The 14,515-nt window shown below is 46.3% G+C and overlaps 1 protein-coding gene and 1 long non-coding RNA gene across 2 annotated transcripts; one reads left to right on the top strand and one right to left on the bottom strand.

The window, feature by feature from the left end:
- Position 1: 1 nt before the first annotated feature.
- rs1a (retinoschisin 1a) lies at positions 2–5,808 on the bottom strand. Its single transcript, XM_084668259.1, has 7 exons — positions 5,729–5,808; positions 5,528–5,599; positions 5,114–5,139; positions 4,872–4,995; positions 1,454–1,595; positions 994–1,189; positions 2–767 (listed from the first exon to the last, which is right to left on the bottom strand). The coding sequence occupies exons 2-7, from the start codon at positions 5,592–5,594 to the stop codon at positions 615–617; spliced, it is 708 nt and encodes a 235-aa protein (XP_084524385.1). The 5' UTR covers positions 5,595–5,599; positions 5,729–5,808; the 3' UTR covers positions 2–614.
- A 486-nt stretch (positions 5,809–6,294) lies between these two features.
- On the top strand, positions 6,295–7,069 carry LOC146261272 (uncharacterized). The gene is made up of 2 exons (XR_014724800.1): positions 6,295–6,624; positions 6,759–7,069. It is a non-coding gene; the product is annotated as an uncharacterized LOC146261272 (long non-coding RNA).
- Positions 7,070–14,515: the final 7,446 nt, after the last annotated feature.

Here is a 14,515-nt window from a genome sequence, read left to right as displayed (position 1 = left end):
TATTTAAGGTAAAAAGGTTTTCTGGTGAACCTGAGGTTACATTCACACTTGATACAAAAACAATACAACTGCAAAGCACCATGGGAAACAGGAGTACGTTCTATGTCACTGTCACAAACGGCACGCTAACACAACACCCAATAACAACAACATCAACCTCAAGCCTGTCTTGGCCTCTCTATCTCTCTCGCCATCTTTCTTTCCTGCTCTCTTCCATTCTTTCTCACTCGCTCTCCTTGCCAAACTGGAAAATTGGTAGACCAAACGTATTGCATCAGAGTTAGAGAAGGATTAAAAAGCACCTTCAAAACAGAACAGGGACATTTCCCACAAAAATCACAGCGAGAAGAGGATACAATATCAAGAGGTTAGAACGTGTGGGTCGGGGCAAGTTTGAGTATTACACGGTTTGGAAAAACCAACTTTATCACAGTGTGGAACATGTTGACTAGCAGTCGATGCTTCCTAGCTCATGAAGGAGCGTGATCTCTGTGGAAGCCAGGGCTCAGGGTTTAGCTGCACTTGTTCATGCAGAGCGGCAGCTCTGGGGTTACGGTCAAAGGTCAGAGTTGAGGAAGAAGGAGGGGAGGGGGGACGAGGTCAGGGCTCAGGGTTTAGCTGCACTTGGTCATGCAGAGCAGCAGCTCCAGGCGCAAGGCGATGCGCGTGTGCCAGCCCAGCGGCAGCAGGCGGATGTAGCGCGCCACGATAGGCGGGCGCAGCAGGTTCTGCACGGAGGAAGAGCGGTCGGAGTTCCCGTAGAACACCTGGAGAAAACAGAGCCCTTAGAACGTCTGTAGGACCCAATGGAACACCAGCATAGAACACTCAGAGAGAACCCAGCAATACCCTTAGAACCCAACAGATCCATAAGAACCCCCCAGAGCGAAGCGAACAGGCTACAACACTTGAAGACATCGATAGTCTTTTAATCCTTATACGTTTCCAGAACTATACAAGTCACAGTACAGTTCACCTCCCCCTTCCTCTCACCCGGTTGTTGCCGGTCTGGTCCTTGTAGTAGACCCAGTTGAGCTTCTCGTCTGTGCGGTACTGGACGCTGAACTTGGTGATCCACTCCTCCGCATCGCAGCGTCCCTGGGTGAGGATGCCTGACACCACCTTCACCTCCCTCAGGTCCACCTGGAGCCACTGGCTGCTGTCCTGGAACTTAGACAGCCACGCACACCTGCGCCAAGCACACATCTGTCAGCTTCTCTGTGTGTGTGCGTGGGCCTGTGTGTGTGAGTGTGGGCCTGTGTGTGTGAGTGTGTGTGTGTGTGTGAGTGTGTGTGTGGGCCTGTGTGTGGGCCTGTGTGTGTGTGTGTGTGTGCGGACGTGTGTGCAGACATTGTTGTAGGCACATGCGTGAGTGTGTGAGTATGGATGTGTGTGTGCTGTGTACGTCCATCCAGAGAGTATCTCTATAGGAGGGTGCGTGTGCCAGACTCACCCGAAGCCCTGGCTGTTAAGGCGGGCCTTGCCAGGGGTCCAAGAGGAGAACCATCCAGAATACTGGTCCTGGTTCGAACAGGAGATCTGGTCGGTACTCACAGAACCAGCCTCAAATCCAAGAGGCTTGTGATACGGACACTCTGGAATGGAAGGGGTTTGTTCATCGTGGCTGATAGCTGAGATGTTATTTGCAATGTGGCTAGTAAACTATCTTATCTAGTAAACTATCTTATCGTGCATATCTTATTTTATATCTTATTTCTATTTTAATGTTTTACATGGTCTAGTATTGTTTAAAATGATTTAGAACTGTCGTATATGTTCTACATTTTGAATTTACACTCTCATCGTATGCACCTTCCTGCCACAGTAAATTCCTTGTTTGTGTGAACTAACTTGGCGAATAAAGCTGATTCTGACTTCGAAAATACAGACTGTGACGACCAAAATACAATTAGAACTATGCAGTTCTGATCCTTCATCTCCTTCTGCACTTTATATTTCCACTACTTATACGTCCCTTCTGCTAAATGAATAAGATCTCATGGTAACTGTTCCTGATCCTACAGGAGGCCCGTAGTTGCAAGACATCACCACCGGGGACAATAGATAGCACGGCCCCATCTTAACAGCCCACCAGACAGCAGGCCAAACACCAAGGTCATGTGCCCTGTCTGGTTGACAAATGAGCATTAATCTGCCTTAGAAGCTCTAATTCCACTTTAATACGGCATATCAACTGAAAAATGGGGGAAGGGGGTTAAGTGAACGATTGGACAGAGGGAGAAAAGGGGAGTGAGGGAGCAAAGAGAGAGAGAGAACGAGAGTGAGAGAGAAAGAGAGAGAGAGAGAGAGAGAGGCTTACTATCAGATGCTATCTCTTAAAAGGGTAGAGAGAGAGAGAGAGAGAGAGAGAGAGAGAGAGAGAGAGAGAGAGAGAGAGAGAGAGAGAGAGAGAGAGAGGCTTACTATCAGATGCTATCTCTTAAAGGGGAGAGAGAGAGAGAGAGAGAGAGAGAGAGAGAGAGAGAGAGAGAGAGAGAGAGAGAGAGAGAGAGAGAAAAAGAAAAAGAAAAAACAGAAATAGTGAGAGAAGTAGCAGAGAGGAATATGAGAGAAAGAGATTGAAGGGGGTGAGGGAGAGAGAGGGGAAGAGAGAAGCGGGGAGAAAGAATGAGTCACAGAAAGTAGACGGGAAAAGAGTGGGAGGCAGCAGATTGACAGATGGTCACGTCCCCACCCAGCCCTCCCCCTACCCCCACCACCACTGCTTTGGAGAACGACACTCCTACATGATCTGTGTTCGCGCCAGAGCAGGAAGAGGAGGGCAGGGTCATGACCTCCTGTAGGTTTTACACTCTAACCCTGCTGCTGGAGAGATGCCCTCCTGTAGGTTTACACTCTAACCCTGCTCCTGGAGAGATGCCCTCCTGTAGGTTTACACTCTAACCCTGCTCCTGGAGAGATGCCCTCCTGTAGGTTTACACTCTAACCCTGCTCCTGGAGAGATGACCTCCTGTAGGTTTACACTCTAACCCTGCTCCTGGAGAGATACCTGTAGGGTCCTCTTCCTCAGGAATGAATGGATTGGCTGGCCCTGGTTTCCCTCAATCAGTCTTAGCAGTAGGGATTTCCTGGTCATCCGACCAACCATAATGTTTACTTTCTGCTGTAGCCACCAATCAGACGGGTTATATCTGAGCGGGCAGGGCCTATTCTGGGTTAGGTAATCTGAAGCCTCACACACGACTAATGGGATTATAGTAGCCTAGAGACTAAAAGCATCCTCGGTCTTGGCTCACTCTCAACCTCTGTCTCATACGACATCTCTCGTCTTCCCGCGTTGAGGGTTTTGATTGGCTGAGGGGCAGTTCTATGGGTGTATGTGAAGCCCTATGTGACATTACTAATCTGTGGCTACATCTGTGGCTTGTAAAAAAAAAAAAAAAAAAAAGGGGCTGTGCCAACACTTTTGGATTGGATTGGATTCTCTTCTTCATGGCACTTCTCCGGCCCTCTTTCTCTCTCTTCTTCATCCATCTTCCTCTCTTCTCTTTCCGTGTCTACACTCCGGGGATGTATTCCATCCCTCTTTTTGCTCTTCATCCCTCTCTTTCGAATACAGCCATGCCTTTTTCTTCTCCACCCCCCCCCCCTCAATGCTCCTCACCCCCTTTCTCATCTTTATTTCTCTTTTCTCTCCCCTCATCCCTTCGTCTCTTTTTCCCCGTTTCATCCTCCTCGTAGACCTGAGGACATTTGAATTGGTGTTCATGGAGCATGCCTCGCCTCTGGCACTGGATCTGTCGACTAAAAACGTGCACACACACGCGCGCGCGCGCGCACACACGCACAGCTTGTGTGTGCTGGAGCAGGGAGGCCCTCCATCTGTTGTGCATAATGAGTTCCGAGTAGCACGAGTCACAAGCATATTAGAGGCATTTACTTCCTGCCTCCTCCCTGTCCTCTCTCCTTCCTCCTAGCTGTATCACCTCCCTAGTTCTCCCCGTCTCACCTCCTCTCTCTCTACCTCCTCCCTGTCTCTCCTCCTCTCTCTGCCTATTCCTTGTCTCTCTTCCTCTCTCTTTCTATTCCCTGTCTCGCCTCCTCCATTTCCCTCCTCCCTGTCTCTCATTCTCTCTCTACCTCCTCCCTCTCTCTCATCCATCTCTCCTCGTCTCTCTACCTCCTCGCTGTCTCTCTTCCTGTCTCTACCTCCTCCCTGTCTCACCTCTATTCTCCCCGTATCACCTCTCTCTGTTGTCCCTGTCTCACCCTGTCTCTACCCCCTACGTGTTCACCTTCCTGTCTCCTTCTCCCCTCCATGTCCACTCATCTACATCAGGCACAGCCTTGTGCCTGCCTCCAACCTGCATCTCCCAAGCTCTTACCTACAGACAGGCCTATCTACATGCCGCCACTGTACCTGTATACAGTGACGGCTCCCTTAGTCTCAGACGATCTGTGTCTAAGCACATAGACAGGCGTCCCGACACCTGACGCAGCGTGGGCCCTCATGGGCCACGAGAAGGGCCAATCTCTCAATCAATCACTCGATTCAATGCAATTTCATTAACCTAAGATTATATACTCAGACACCCCCAGAGCAGCCAGTAGCACAAATAATAGAGAGGGGAGGGGAGGGGAGGGGAGGGGAGGGGAGGGGAGGGGAGGGGAGGGGAGGGGAGGGGAGGGGAGGGGAGGGGAGGGGAGGGGAGGGGAGGGGAGGGGAGGGGAGAGGAGAGGAGGGGAGAGGAGAGGAGAGGAGAGGAGGGGAGAGGAGAGGAGAGGAGAGGAGAGGAGAGGAGAGGAGAGGAGAGGAGAGGAGAGGAGAGGAGAGGAGAGGAGAGGAGAGGAGAGGAGAGGAGAGGAGAGGAGAGGAGAGGAGAGGAGAGGAGAGGAGAGGAGTTTCCTACCTGGCATACAGTCCTGTCCGCGGACCAGAGAGGAGGAACCGTAGGAGGTGAACTCAGTAGGGGACTCCCCCCCCTCACAGTCACACTTACAGGCCCGGCTAGTCCACGACTCAGACACCCCCACCTGGAATACACACACACACGCATCAGTGCATCAGCATCAATCATGCACCCGTCAAAACATTGTTCATTTAATGTGTCTCAGACGGATGAGGATGTGAGGATGCCAAACATCTACTCACCTCCTGGGCCAGAACGTGGCTGAGGACTGCTCGCACAGAAGCAACATTGAGACAAAAACACACAGTTCAAAATGGAATCCTTTCCAACACTTAGAACTCAATCTTTTTTATGTCAAGTCCGCTGTACAAGAAATCAGATACACAGTTTGGGATGTACTAATATAAGACTGGAATCGTCTATTTCTCACATTAGGAATCTCGCCGTTACAAAAATGCATTCATCATGAACATTTAGGTCAGTTTTAGCCAAGTCCCTTTCACCATACTCTACAGAGAGAGGGCTACTTGTAAACACTTGAGCCTCTAATGTAGGCCTATCCATTCACATGCAAGGATAATCAGTTGTTCATCTCCACATATCGACCAATCAATCCATCACCAAGGCTACCAGAGGAGAGGAGGAGGGTCACCTACCATTCCATCCCAGGAGCAGCAGAACCAACGGAACACTCCACGCGCCGCGCTCCATCATCATGACCATCCGTTCTAGAGAGCAGACCGGACTACAATAACCCAGCGAGCCGAAAGACTGGGTATATACACATACTATCAAGGCACGCACGAGTGGGAGAAGGGACAGGATTAGCGTAAGCCGCGGGAGGCTAATGGCCTTACCTAATACCTTTTAGCTGCCAAAGCCCCTCCCAAAGCTGTCCACCACGCACGGCCACTCAGGGTGATTCGCCAGAACACGGCCATAATGACAAACCATGGGGGGTCGGGGGGGGGGGGGGGGGGTGTGGGTGTACTCGCCCTGAGGGGCGTCATGACCCATGTAATAGAGGTGTTCTTCGTCTCCGCGTCGACAGCCTCGACACCGTTTCAGGCTGTTCCCTTGTCTGCCTGGTTCTCCTGTAGGCCTATGCACATGGTGGGAGTCCTCCAAATATACATGCCACATAGGCTGCTTAAAGACAACTGGTATGTTACTTTATGTCAAGCAGCCCTACAGATGCATCGGCTGCAGGAGGCTTATGTTCTGTTAAGTTCAGTTGTTAGGTTGATTATTATTTAATACGATTCTATATATGAATGGAAGCTCATATAGGATTAAACTTATTTTTGATCATAGGTTTTGATAGGCCAATAGGAAGCAGGAAAAAATAATTATAATGTACCTGTGCCTACAAACGGCAAATACATTTGAAACTTGAAACTATCTAGACCTACAAGACAGAAACGTATCTTGGGTGACATGAAACAATGTATTATAAGGTATGAGGGTTAAATAAATAAAACCGCGCTAAAATAAGAAATGAAGCAAAGCGCTGGCCCATGAAGGACAGGTGAAAGTAATTCAGTTAATCACATGCGGCTGCAGTAAATCTGCAGCACAAACGACCATAGTTTTCCCGTGTCTTAATAAATAACCGCGTTAGGCCTAAGAAGGCTAATCGGCATTTTGAAACGACAGCATGAAGGCCCAAGTGAACAGAAGAAAGAGGAGTAACCAGGCGGGGAAAATAAAGTCCGAGGCCTACTCTGCCTACATGTACAGATCTCAAAAGGAGGTTGGTGAAGTTTAAGCGCAAGTAGGCCTACACTGGTTGTGTCATGCTACTTTTGTGGGAAACGTGTTTGTCTTCCGGATTTAAGGCCTAATAAAACAGCCTTCATTTGTCCCATTTGCCTCTTTTCCTCACAGGGCGCAGCAGTCCTTCGGCCTACTGGGAATGACTTCCTGGTCAACTGGTCCTGTCGCCCACGACCAGTTGAGCTGCAGCCGGTGGCCTCCGAAGCAGCCCGCTTGTCTCTGTTCAACCGGAGAAGAATCATCACGGCTCTGGAAGTCCACAGCGCTATGGGCAGAATTTTGCAGATCACCAGATTAAGACCATCGGGAGCGTGACCTGCTGGATGGGCAACAAGCCTATAGAGGACTTTTAATTTTGTAAACGCTTTTTTAAAAATAAATGTTGGATGTATGTACATGTTAATAAATGCTATTTTATAATGGACTGTCGATGTGTCTAAAATGGGGTGAAGGATATTCCACTGAATGATTAGCTGTAACACAGGGCTCAAGTCACACGCATTCGCCGCGGGTCATTCATTTCAATCGGTTCAAACGATCTCACGCAACTTGTATTTCTCACGCTGAGAAGTTAGGGATCACTTGTCTCTATAGGCCTATACAATTAATGGACGAGGCACAGGCATACGGAGGTAAATATCCTGCCGAGTTGATGGCTGTCTCGAGTTGGAGTTAAATGCCGCCTACCAGCCAATCAGAAACCCCAGCAGAACCCGCCCCAGGTCTCCCGGATAACTACTTGACATAAACAAGCAGAGCTGGTTAATGATGGGGGACGCGAGACCTAGCGCGTCACTAGCAAATCGTCATCACGCGTCAAGGCACACCTTCCTAATAGGGCTGGGTATATAGCAGGGTTCCCGGTGTTGTATCACCCGATGCATGACTCTCTGGATTGGCACCCCCTCGCGGGAGCGCGCGCGATTCAAAGAGTGAAAGATTTCGTCTTGATATTGCATCCAAAAGAAGGGGAGACAGAAGTCTCACATTATACCGTCTTTGTTGTTGAATTCAAGAGAAGGATGTCTGTTATCTGTGTAAATATCAGATGCTATTTTAAACACAAAATCCTTAAAATTCGTCATTCAAACGGTATACGCGAACCAACATTCTTGCTCCACGACATCGCATTCTGAGGAAATATACCCCAGTATGATCATGATTATTGCTACACAAAATGTATTTTGTGTTGCAGGTTCAAAGTATTTCACATGGCATAGCTCTTCATACTAATGTATAGGTTCAAAGGCATGCGATTTTAATGCAGTTAGCCTGTGCGTAGGCTGGGTTACTCAGACAGGTCGAAAACAACAGCCTTCTGATGCAGAATCAGCTGTCCTGAAAAGGGACCAAAGGTTCACATGCCTAGCCTACAAAAGACAAGTACTAAAAACAATGTATCAACCATGTATCAACATCAAAAGAACCATCGAATCCTTTTTTAAGATAGGAAATATTATTCTTATTGTTTAAGTCAATGAAATAAATGAAAAAATAAAACATAATAATCCCTCATCTTCCATGGACTATTCTGTTTTCAGACCTGTCCACCCTATACATACACATGTATTGGTATTCAATTTATGCTATTAAATGTACATAATGCTGGCGTAGAAGGATAGAAACGTATGTGGGGTGAGAGCATTTCATGGCAGGTTTTCCATGGGATGTAAGTGCAATGCACCCCCTGTTAACCCTGACTAGGACAGTGTGACATGCTTGAAACTTACTGTGCTTACTCATACTAGTGCCCTCAGTGTACAGTAAGAATCATTTGATGCTGGGATATACAGAACAGACAATAGAGGGGGGGGTGCATCTCACGACAGGCTTGTTTCATTCCTTCTTGTCACGAAATGCACCCCCCGCTAACCCTGACTAGGAGAGTGTCACATGCCTGAAACTTACTGTGCTTACTCATACTAGTGCCCTCAGTGTACAGTAAGAATCATTTGATGCTGGGATATACAGAACAGACAATAGAGGGGGGGTGCATCTCACGACAGGCTTGTTTAATTCCTTCTTGTGAGGGCACTAGTATGAGTAAGCACAGTAAGTTTCAGGCATGTGACACTTTCCTAGTCAGGGTTAGCGGGGGGTGCATTTTGTGACAAGAAGGAATGAAACAAGCCTGTCGTGAGATGCACCCCCCCCTCTATTGTCTGTTCTGTATATCCCAGCATCAAATGATTCTTATTGTACACTGAGGGCACTAGTATGAGTAAGCACAGTAAGTTTCAGGCATGTGACACTTTCCTAGTCAGGGTTAGCGGGGGGTGCATTTTGTGACAAGAAGGAATGAAACAAGCCTGTCGTGAGATGCACCCCCCCCTCTATTGTCTGTTCTGTATATCCCAGCATCAAATGATTCTTATTGTACACTGAGGGCACTAGTATGAGTAAGCACAGTAAGTTTCAGGCATGTGACACTTTCCTAGTCAGGGTTAGCGGGGGGTGCATTTCGTGACAAGAAGGAATGAAACAAGCCTGTCGTGAGATGCACCCCCCCCTCTATTGTCTGTTCTGTATATCCCAGCATCAAATTATTCTTACTGTACACTGAGGGCAGTAGTATGAGTAAGCACAGTAAGTTTCAAGCATGTCACACTGTCCTAGTCAGGGTTAACAGGGGGTGCATTGCACTTACATCCCATGGAAAACCTGCCATGAAATGCTCTCACCCCACATACGTTTCTATCCTTCTACGCCAGCATTATGTACATTTAATAGCATAAATTGAATACCAATACATGTGTATGTATAGGGTGGACAGGTCTGAAAACAGAATAGTCCATGGAAGATGAGGGATTATTATGTTTTATTTTTTCATTTATTTCATTGACTTAAACAATAAGAATAATATTTCCTATCTTAAAAAAGGATTCGATGGTTCTTTTGATGTTGATACATGGTTGATACATTGTTTTTAGTACTTGTCTTTTGTAGGCTAGGCATGTGAACCTTTGGTCCCTTTTCAGGACAGCTGATTCTGCATCAGAAGGCTGTTGTTTTCGACCTGTCTGAGTAACCCAGCCTACGCACAGGCTAACTGCATTAAAATCGCATGCCTTTGAACCTATACATTAGTATGAAGAGCTATGCCATGTGAAATACTTTGAACCTGCAACACAAAATACATTTTGTGTAGCAATAATCATGATCATACTGGGGTATATTTCCTCAGAATGCGATGTCGTGGAGCAAGAATGTTGGTTCGCGTATACCGTTTGAATGACGAATTTTAAGGATTTTGTGTTTAAAATAGCATCTGATATTTACACAGATAACAGACATCCTTCTCTTGAATTCAACAACAAAGACGGTATAATGTGAGACTTCTGTCTCCCCTTCTTTTGGATGCAATATCAAGACGAAATCTTCCACTCTTTGAATTGCGCGCGCTCCCGCGAGGGGGTGCCAATCCAGAGAGTCATGCATCGGGTGATACAACACCGGCACTTGCATTGCTAGTGCGACACAGACGCTCTCGGTCTACTGCGGCCTCCGCCTCCCCGGCCTCCACCCTTCGTCTGGTTCTTCTTTTCTTCTTTCGCAGGGGGAATGCGTTCGCTGCTCTCTGCCCGGATGTCGAGACGGTGTCTCAGGAGATGGTGTCTCAGTTGGGTGCGGCAGGGAGCCGCTGCGAGCACAAGCAACCATATTCAGAATCAAATATTACAATAATGTGTTGTATCGTGTAGAATAAAGTTAGCAACACTAGTGAGTCTTCTTGCCTAAAGTAAACGTTATAACGTGTATGGTAATCTCACGCCAAATGTTTGATAAAACGTGATAGCCTTGATCACAACCCTGTCAATGGAGATGTCTCCCACCAGTTTGGTTACTCTTGCTCAGTATCTGCTAGATACACAACACAAACAGTTAAATTTGAATCAGGAGACCAGTGACGTGATTGTTTATTGTACAAAGGATAAGATATGATTTCCGGGAGTACAACGGTACTTAAGAAAGACTTGGATCAGATGTTAGTTTATTTCCTCCAGGAACACAATGACACTTATTGAGGGACTTGTTGCACTTGTAGGTTAGTTGTAACCCATTTAACTAGGCCTACTTGCTTTCCAACTGCGGCTGCAGTTGGACCCTATTGGGCTCGGCGTGCAACCAGCCCCATTGTACTAACAATTATGCATGCACCTGTCACGATCCAAGGTAGGTCCCAGAAAGGGAATAGGACCCATACGCAGAGTACACAGTGATATTCACGCAGTTGCATCGACGGACTCGTTTTCATTTATGGTTCTCCCACGATTGTGACTGGTGTAGTAAATTACGTCTGAGGGGATTTGCGAGGTGTCTGCGCCAGTTATCTAATGTTAGCATGCTACTACCCACAAGGTAAACAGTGAAACATTGATTGGCTGAACACCACATATGTGCCTATTGATTGGCTGAACACCACATACGTGCCCGTTGGCTGGCTCAAAAACACATAATTGATTTGATATCTGTTCATGACAGACCGTTACTGAGGCATTCCCCCCTGGGCCATTTCCTGCATTAATGATGCAAATGATGAAAGGTTTTTGGAATGAATATTGCTTTAACTCAACAAGAGCAGTACAACTCATAATTTATTTTTCTCGATCATCAAAAGTTAGCAATGCCTTTTCAGTTCATGATCAATACTCCTACCTCTATCTCTTCAGTTCGTTATCAATACCTCTATCTCTTCAGTGCATTATCAATACTACTACCCCTATGTCTTCAGTGCATTATCAATACTACTACCCCTATGTCTTCAGTGCATTATCAATACTACTACCCCTATGTCTTCAGTGCATTATCAATGCTACTACTTCTGTCTCTTCAGTGGATTATCAAGGAAGGAGAGGTATTACAACTGTTAGTTTTGCCGAAGGCCACGAAAAGCATTCAGGAATTGATTTATACAGCTGTTCAGAAAAGTTAAGCTAGCTACAACTGCTCCACACAAATTGCTGATTTGTTCTAGCTTTATTGATAATCTAGGGTGAGTTGTTTTCAGGGAAATTGCAAAAAGGTCTACCACATTAAGGACATGAACTGGGATCTAGAAGATTAAAAAAAGTCACTACGATGCTGGTGACCAGTTTGGTCAGTTGCTGGATGTTGTTGATGGCTGTCTGGTTGACTCTCTTGTGGATGCAGCAGTAATTGTGACCAGGACGGTGAAAGGTGCAACAAATCCCAGACGAGTCTCGCTAAGGAGAATGGCCATCTCCTCACTGTCCGACGTGAAGACAGTCTGACATTGGGAGACCAGGCGTACTGTCTGACTTGCTCTGCCCAGTTTGGCCCAGAAAACGGGATAGAGAATCATTAGGAACCTCTGAACATTCATCAGACTCACTGTCAGCAGACAAGCGTACAGACTGGTGTAGACGATGAGGAAGAGGAACTTGCAGAGAGCTGGACCAAAAACCCAACCAGAGAGCAGGGAGTAGATCCACACTGCCAGGGTGACAGTTGTTACTAATAAAAAAGCTAACTACGTACTGGCATCCAATAATTTTGCATCAAGAACAACAGTTGGTACTGACAAAGGCTTGCTATGATGCTAAAGGAGCACCAGTTTTGGCAATATAGTTGGCAAATTTATGCTGTGAATGCTTTTCTTACATTTTGTACAATAGTCCGTCCCGAACTAGATAGTGCATAGTGTGGGGCAGGTAGAGGGAATGACAGGTGTGTTTGCCTGCTCTTCCCATGACCACATACCATAACATGAAGGCATGGCCTCGTTTTCAATGGGCTTCTCATCCATAGTTAGGTGCATAGGGACACATGGCAGCTATTGTTTTGAGGACTGCAGCCCGGCAGAGCAAGATCTTAGACAGCATTATGGAGCACTGCTTTGCATACAGACACCCATCTGATGTGAGTCTTCTGTGCTTTGACGCAGGCTTTGAGATGCAAAGGCATAAAGGAAAGGGTTCACACAGCTGTTGATGAAAACTAAGCTTTCAACAAAACATCCAGCTACAGTATTGAAATCAAACAACTGTTTAGATGCACCTGGATGAGACGATTTCAAGGCAATGCCCATAACACTGATAATGTTGAGAACATGATATGGAATCCAGAGGATGAAAAACGTCACTAAGATATTGGTGACCAGTTTGGTCAGTCTTTTGCTGCTGAAAAAGGCCGTTTCATGGACCTTCCTGTGGAGACGACAGTAGGATGTGACCAGAATGGCAAAAGGAGCAACAAACCCTAGAAGAGTCTCAAATATGTAGATTGTAGCTCTTTGTCCATCTGAGGTGTACACCCTTTTACAATCAAGCACCGCTTCCTCCTTCCTAACATTAAAAGTGACGGCAGTCGGGCTGGATAGGATGCATGCTAGCAGCCACAGAGAGAAGAGGAGAGCCTTCTCACCTTTCCCTCCCAGTTTTGCCCACTGCTGCGAATACAGCACTGCAATATACCTCTGGACACTCATCAGCGTAACAGTCATCACACTGGAATAGACGCTAATATAGATAAAAACAGTCAGTAATTTGCAGACAGCTTGACTGAAGGTCCAGCCAACGAGCAGGTAATGGATCCATAGTGGCAAAGTTATGAGGCACAGTATATCAGATGCAGCCAGATTCAGCATCAGCTGCAGGGTGAAGTTGTCCTTCTTGAAGTTGCGGAGTATCCCCACCACAACCATTATGTTCCCAGGCATGCCAGAAAGAAAGCACAGCCCCAGCACTGCGCTGCTCACCTGGTTTGCCACAGGGACGGCAGCCGCGCTTGAGCTTGAGTTGTTTCGGTGCTGTTGCATGACTGCAGATTTCAAAGGCAAAATGTCCTCTTGACTGCTTGAGTAACATGGTTTTGACCTCAAAAAGAAGAACTGAAATGTCAGACTGCCAGAAGGTACATAGAATTTAGTGTAGTTTCTGGTTTCAGTCAGGACCTAGTGAAATGACCTCAGTTTTTGCACTCCAAATTTAGGGTGTGAGCAAAATGACATGACCAGAGCTTCCTGTTCAAATCTGACCAGTGGCGGTCCTAGCACATTTGGCGCCCTGGGGGAGTTTTTCACTTGAATAAAAATAAATCGTCCTTTAGTGATCTGCAGTCTATGTGCTAGCTAACTAGTCACGATGCGTTAGCATTTCGTTGAACTAGCGTTAGTGGTCATGCTTTACACGTCTGAAAGCGCTGGTTTGATGACAGTGAAAGTTGTTATTTAGTTGGGAAGTTAAGTGCAGTGTGATGCATTGGTATTAAAAATGAGAAAACTGTTGAATTAAACTACTTTTATAGCATAAAACAAGCATTACTAGATGTCCCACTGTACCTGAAGAATGCTGTCCCACATTAGGCTACCTGACATGATCAGGCAATGTGGGATAGTCACTCACATACAACTTCTTTTTTTTTCAAACAAAGCATCATTTTACACATTTTTGTGTGTTTCAATCAGTGGTTAAACCCCTTCATTATGCTGTAATAGTAGGCATTCTAACTTAATTTAAATTCCTTTGCCACACTTATCATTGAGAAATAGAATATGTCATATGCCGCTGAACTTTCGATGCATTTTTTCTGTACGGAACTCCTGTCAACCCAGATCACGCATATTCAGATGATGTCAGACAAATAAAATCCACTGCATAGTGACGAGAAGTGTTGTATTTACGAGTCAAGATCTGCTCTGGTAATTGGATGTCGGTTTTGCACACATTAAATCATCAAAATGCTTACTGTCCTACTTTACCTGATGTCCCACACTACCTGAACTCACCCTATATGTTTATTGTTTGCATCTTCCTGCCACAGTAAATTCCGTGTTTGTGTAACATAGGCTACATCACGAAAAAAAATAATTCTGATTCTGATGGAGATGGGAGAAGAAACCCACCCAA

The sequence above is a fragment of the Hypomesus nipponensis genome, chromosome 12, assembly GCF_054491055.1.
Source record: "Hypomesus nipponensis isolate SF chromosome 12, ASM5449105v1, whole genome shotgun sequence".
NCBI lineage: Eukaryota > Metazoa > Chordata > Actinopteri > Osmeriformes > Osmeridae > Hypomesus > Hypomesus nipponensis.
This window is presented reverse-complemented; position numbering and strand designations above follow the sequence as displayed.